The sequence below is a fragment of the Engraulis encrasicolus genome, chromosome 17, assembly GCF_034702125.1.
Source record: "Engraulis encrasicolus isolate BLACKSEA-1 chromosome 17, IST_EnEncr_1.0, whole genome shotgun sequence".
NCBI classification, from domain to species: Eukaryota; Metazoa; Chordata; class Actinopteri; order Clupeiformes; family Engraulidae; genus Engraulis; species Engraulis encrasicolus.
In genome coordinates this window covers 39676909-39683621 of record NC_085873.1, presented here as the reverse complement: position 1 = coordinate 39683621, position 6713 = coordinate 39676909, and the positions used below count along the sequence as shown (strand labels likewise).

The window sequence follows — 6713 nt, the reverse complement described above, 5'->3', positions numbered from 1 at the left end:
GAATATGGGCATTGGATGCATGGAGGTGCCCAACCACACACCTGTTTGTGTGCCCAACACTAAACTCGCACACCCACCAATCGCGTCCACCCTCTTTGAGCGAAGTGGCGGCGGAATTGCGACGAGGAAGTGCCTTGCTAATCGGCGAAGCTAATCATCCAAATCATGACCCCCTGGTTTTGACAGTTAACACTGTTGACATCCCACAGCAAAAGGTAGTCTACTTAAAGTGATACTGTCTCATTTTTGGAAATAAGCTCATATTACACATCCCCGTGAGTTAAATAATTGAGTGTTACCTTTCTCCTGTACTTTCAACCGTTGTCTAAGTACGGCAGTGCAAATTTACGTCCAAGCTAGCAGTTAACATTGACTCCTACAGTATGAGACCAGTTAGCTGCCAGCTGGTCTCATAGGACCCAATGTTAACTGTTAGCATGGATGTAAAATTTGCACTGCCGTACTCAGAGAACATCTTCTAAGGACATTCATCTAATGACAGGTGTTTTAAAGCTACTCCTTGTCTCTATGCAAGAGTCACCTGAAGTAGGCCCAGCGGCCAACAAGTTTTGAAGAATGTTTGAATGAGTTTTAAAGCTTGAGAGGTGTTTTAAGGCCATTGGTCTGGCCGTTCTGGAGACCCAGAGTCACGTGTGCAGTACAGCAGACCCCTCAGCCTCCCCAGGCTGTGCAGTTGGAGCAGGGGCATGGCAATACCACCAAGCAACGGCGCAATATAATAAGGTATGCTCATTACACATGACGTGAACTGATCCATGGGAATGAAGCTCAAAAAAGGACCCACAGCCATTGTCGGCAGGTAGCACACCAAGGTCATAACCAGACTGTTGGTGATGGTTTGCAGAGCCCTCTGCTTTTGTGGGTGGACCTCACTCCTTCCGGAAGGATCTGGCTTTCTCAAAGTGTAGAGGATAGTAAGGTCACATATGGCAATGGTTGGAACAAGCAGCCAGCACAGAATCCCAGAGATAGGGGAAAAGAACTGCAATATAAAGGCATTGATCATGCCGACGCACAGTGTTATCCCCCACACTGCTACACAAGACAGCAGTCTGTATCTATAGCGCTTCATCTTCATATAAGTAATGGGGTAAACCACAGCCATGAAGCAGTCCACACAGATGCATGTCATGAACAGTGGTCTTCCAATTGCACTAAAGCAGTGCAGAAGTTCACCAAGTGACTTCAAAAAGTCATTCCTTAACACAAAGTAATTGATCAAGAAAGGTGTTGTGAAAACATTTAAGATCAGGTCCATGACAGTGAGGTTGAACATGTAGGTGTCGTTGGTCAATCCACTGCGCTGTCTCTGAACGAGCACCCACATGAGCCACACGCTGGCAGGAAGACCCACACAAGCACAGAGTATACTTAGGACACCCCAAGTTATTCCACCAGCCGGCATTTCAGTGCAGTAGATGTCAAAATCAGTGCTGTTGGTGGACCAAGTTGTGTTTGACGATGCAGGGCTCATGGTAATCATTGTGCCTAAAAATGATGTTGCAGTGTTAAAATATTGCTTGTTACTTGTCTTCACCCTGGTAGAAAAAAACATAACAGTATTACAAGAGCCCATACTGTAAGTGACATATATGACACTTACTACAGTACATATGGACTATACTGTAAGTGACCCATTTGTTATTTTCCTCATATATGAGTAAAGCCAGGAATGCACTGTAGGCCTATGTATATTTGGCAAAATATTGTTTCCATTTGTCTGGTGCATGACTTGAGTCTTTCCGGTCCGATTTTTGGCTCAATCAGTTGTGTCCTCTTACGCCACTGGGTGACATACTCGTGACTCAACCCTCCTGTTCTCCTCAGATTTAGGTTACATCCGTGATCCTTGGGGTCATTTTGACCCCAGCCAGTTACGTAAATGTCTACAAAATCAGTAGAAGCAAAAACTTTTGCACCAGTTTATGCCTCAGATATTTACTGTTGCTCTGTTGGGGACATAAAAAGCCCTTTAGATAAGTCTTAGCACCCCCACACACAGCCCACACACCAAAAAAACGAATCCATGACTAGGCGAAAATGTGCAACAACTGCCCAAAGGTTGCCTTGAATTAGTTTTGACCCTCGTCCACATCATACATATTGTTAGTTATCAGAGCCCTAAATAAAGCTACATGTTCTGTTCTAAATAACTTGTGTTCATGTATTTTACATAATCAAGACAGATTGGAACATGTATTAGCAAAATATGAATGTTCTATTTATGTTTAATACACTTAAAATAATTTGGGGTGAAATTGACCCCAAGGAACACAGATGTAACCAAAACATGTACAGCACTTGGGGAAAACATGTTTGTGGAAATTTCACTTTTTTCACATTGACCCCATATATTTAGGAAAAGTCATCAAAGATGAAGCAAAATAATTATGTACTTCATGTATTTTTCAGACGTTAAACATTGAATGGGGTCAAATAGACCCCAAGGATAACAGGAGGGTTAAGGGTGGGACGAGAACCTAGTAGCTCAGAAGAAGATGGCGATGGTGAGGATAGCGGTCACGTGCACTACTCTGCTGCTGCCTTCGATGTGCTGTTTTGTTCTGTACTGTTTATACCGTGTTAGCCCGAATATAAGACGATCCTGAATATAAGACGACCCCCCTTTTCAGGTTCATGTTTTGGGGAAAAAAGTTTTTTGAAGACTAAATTTAGTTTCACATTTGAAACTTCTTTCAAAATGCAATTTTTAATTTGTTGGAAAAGCTTAGGCTTTTTACATAGAACAAATTTCACAATGTAATTTTCATGATAAAAAACTACAGATAGCTACTCATACCCTTTTCCTTTCTTTGCTCACTTTAGTGGTTACCTGAAAAGCGCCAGTAGGCACCTACTGTACAGCCGCCTGGGTGTGACTGTTCTAAGTGCGACACAACATTCCATACTACACTCGCAGAGCATCAGTCTGCACCAGCCAGGCAACCAGTCCAGTAGAGATAGACTATCTATTGTGCAATGCACAGATTTTGGCAAAATGCTTTGTTGACAGCAATATCTAACCAGCAGCCGTCTCGCCAAATCGCCAAATCGCCGTTCATTTTATGCATCCAAAGTTTTCCGTTGGACTGTAGAAACCGAACGTGACCAAAAGCAGATTGACGCATTGCATTTGAAACCCATGCGCTGCCTATCAGCACCGTTGACATTAGAAGTCCGATTGGCATTCATTTCGTGCCAAGGGTAAAACTCTTAGTGATTTTATATGAACAAGACAATCTCTTGCCCTAACCATTACTCTCTGTCGCTGTATTGTTGTGAGGGATATCGTCAAATAGGCACCACCTGTCAAGGCGCCGCTCTCTCGCGCACATGAATGACCATTCATTGGCTGATGACAGCATCCAAAACTTAGCCTACAGCTACAGGTTGTTCATCAAATCACCCTTCATTTCTTTAGTTTCAAGTTGTACTGGTGACCAGAGAGAACAACCAAAGCTTTCCTGATGAGACTGTAAAACCGAACACAAATAAAAACAGAGCAACGCATCGCGATTGACTGTTGTGTTTTCCCCCTCGCATTGTCGGCCCGCATCGCGTTGACATTGACAGTTGATAGACGGGCGGTGCAACACTCATCACGAAACGCAGTTAGCATATGCACATGGACAAAACAATCTCTCGCCCTATCCATAAGGTTAGTTAAAAAAAAAAAAAACAAAAAAAAAAAACAAGAGTTTTTAGTCTAGCGCGCGGAAATAAGACGACCCCCCTTTTTAGAGTACTATTTTTAGAACAAAAACCACGTCTTATATTCGGGCCAATACGGTATTTGAGAAGTACCCACAGAGAGCACTGAAGGCAACCAAAGAGCAAGTTGTCTAGGCATGTCAGTCTCTCCTTTTGCAGAAGCCAACTGTAATAATAACATTATAATAATAATAATAATACCTTTGTTTTATATAGCACTGATTCGATTTACATATTATCAGTGTAAGTGTGTGTAGGTGTGTGCTTGTGGACACTAGAAGTCAAATGCCTCCAAAAAGAGATGGGTTTTAAGGTGTTGTTTAAAGATGGCCAGTGAGGAGGCATTTTGACTGCACCCTGATCTGCTTGTCATGGTCTCGTCAAATTAATTAGTTTTCTTAACACCCAACTGCAACACACACGTTTCTGGCTTCCTTACCCATATGAAAAATATATTTACAATACATCATACACACATTTTCCATGTTTTCTTCAATGAATTCTTGATGTAGATTGTTTTGGTGAATTTACTCTTGAAAGTGCCCCCCTTTAGTGAAATGTGGATGTATCATAAAGGTCCTTTGGTATATACAATTTGTATATTTGGTATGTACACATTGGGCAGTCATGGGTGAGTGGTTAGGGCGTCAGACTTGCAGCCCAAAGGTTGTCGGTTCAACTCCCGACCCTTCTGACTGGTAGTAGACCTAATACCCAGTGCTCTCCTCCTGCATGACTGAGGTACAGTACCCTGAGCATGGTACCATCCCGCTACACTGCACACTTGGGGAGCCATTCAGGGCTGCCCCCTTGCATGGGTGAGGCTTCACTTTCATAATAAAAAACATAGAAAGCCACCATAGATCTTTATGATACATCCACAATTCAAACAGATAAAGGTGTAGTATCTATGTGTGAATTTACACATAGGCCTAAAATGCAAATAGGCTACACTTGAGCCTGAAAAATAGAATGTAAAACTATTAACAAAGCATATAAAAAAGTGATCAAACACATTATCTGTAAATTCCACGTACAATTTTGCACTTTATTTAGTTTCACCTAATAATTGAGAAAACACCACAAAGGGGCATTTCAGGAGTAACTCATACCTATACTGTATATGTCTTGTTCACAGATCAAAATATCGCACTGATGATATACAGATTCTGTGCTTCCAATTGTATTTTCATTTTCAACCTGAAATTTTAATCACTTTTGATTTTTGACTGATCATTTATTTTCTACCTATGTAATTTTTGTTTACTATTATATTTTCTTTTATTCAATATTGTATGTAGGCTAATATTAATCATGCATTTGTTAAAAAGTTTTGAGAACATACTATGGTGATACCACACTATAATAAATTGGAATTGAATTGAATTGAATTGAATTCTGATGTTTGGGTAGCAACCAATTTAATTTAAGTAAACCAGCTGACTTTCCTCTTTATATGATAAATGCATATTGAGTGCCAGAAGTTGCTTTGGATAAAACTGTCTTGTAAATTTATAGGGCTTTAGAAGGGTGTACTGTAGACCAATTCCTCTATTACCCATTGATTATTGCCAATAATAAAGTAAACAAACCAGATTCGGACTCTGACTTATACAATGTTAGGTTAGTCTGTTAACAAACATATCATCTTAAAAATGCAATATTTGTCAACGTTTGTGTACATGACAAAAGTTTTACCTGTTGTTTCAAGCTGTCAGTCTGTGGTGTCCCCCTATGCTAGCAGAATAAATGGACTGGAAAAAGTCATTGAGCACACCTGTTTCCTTGGAGAACAATTTAATTTGAATGGTCATGTGTTAGGCATGCTTTTAAGCCTAAATGCACATTTGCATGTTTCCACTGCTCAGTTCAAATACTTGTGGACATTACAGGGCAATAACACAGCAGATACTAGAATACTCTTTTAAGCTAGGTCCATAATCCTTTCACATTGAGCTGACAACAGCTTACTGATGGTAACAGGATTGACAATTTCAGGCTCATTTGCTCCTAGACAGCTAATGTTCAAGGTCACCAGAACAGACAGTCTGAAAGAATATTACTTGTGAATTTGGTGAATATCAATATAGAAAGAAACCATATCTTTTTAAGTAATGGGTTAAAAGTGGTAACAGGAAAGATGCTGTAAAAGTGACCACCCCCAATAGTCCAATAAAATAACAAAATTCCATGTTAAATTAGACTGTATATTACTTCTTTTTATGTGGTGAAAATCCTTTTCCTGTGAGTGATGTAACCTCCTGGAAATGATGTAATTCAGGAAATGAACCATTATTTTACAGTGGTTTCTTTATCTCAGTAACAGAGTTGACATAAAATCAGGGGACACTGAAAAATTATGAAAATTATTATAGGCCTGCTGAGATGTCATTGATAAGCCATTGAGAAAAAAGAAAACAGTGTGGTTTCTTGTGGAAAAAATGAGGAGCATTACACTGCACCTGTACTGACTGTCTGCCACATTTGAATATCCAGGTGGAATTTCAATCACTTTGACAGGTGAAGCTCACTGGTTAAGCAAATGCTACACAGAATAAACAAAACACTAACACTGCCCAATGTAATTATGTCAATTGGGGACAGTGTGTAATAATGTGTAATATGACCACCCTGGTCATCACAAGACTATACAGGGGATGGTGGTGTTTGTAAACACGATATTGTGAGGAGGGGCAAGACATTGGCAGCCAACCACGTGAGATAATTTTTTGACCGACAGTGGTTTTCAACAATCAGAGGTTTCAGTTGTGTGCATCTAGTTTCGCACAGTCAGGGGGAAACAAAAATGTAGAACCCATGTATATCACAAGTGAGACATGAAGTAGCAACAGTGGTGTAAATAGGGGAACAATGTTTATTTCTGGGTTTTAAAATTTGGACTCACACATTATCATACAATTATACGCATACTATATACATGCTGTATATTCACAATGCACAGTATACAAAATGCTTAATTT

At 40.1% G+C, this 6713-nt stretch overlaps 1 protein-coding gene across 1 annotated transcript; it reads right to left on the bottom strand.

The window, feature by feature from the left end:
* Positions 1-610: 610 nt before the first annotated feature.
* On the bottom strand, positions 611-1504 carry LOC134467051 (lysophosphatidic acid receptor 6-like). The gene has a single exon (XM_063220976.1). It carries the CDS (start codon positions 1502-1504, stop codon positions 611-613), a length of 894 nt encoding a protein of 297 aa, XP_063077046.1.
* Positions 1505-6713: the final 5209 nt, after the last annotated feature.

Excerpts from the sequence above, each read along its gene's own strand:
- LOC134467051 (XM_063220976.1), bottom strand. The coding sequence starts at position 1,504 with ATGATTACCATGAGCCCTGCATCGTCAAACACAACTTGGTCCACCAAC.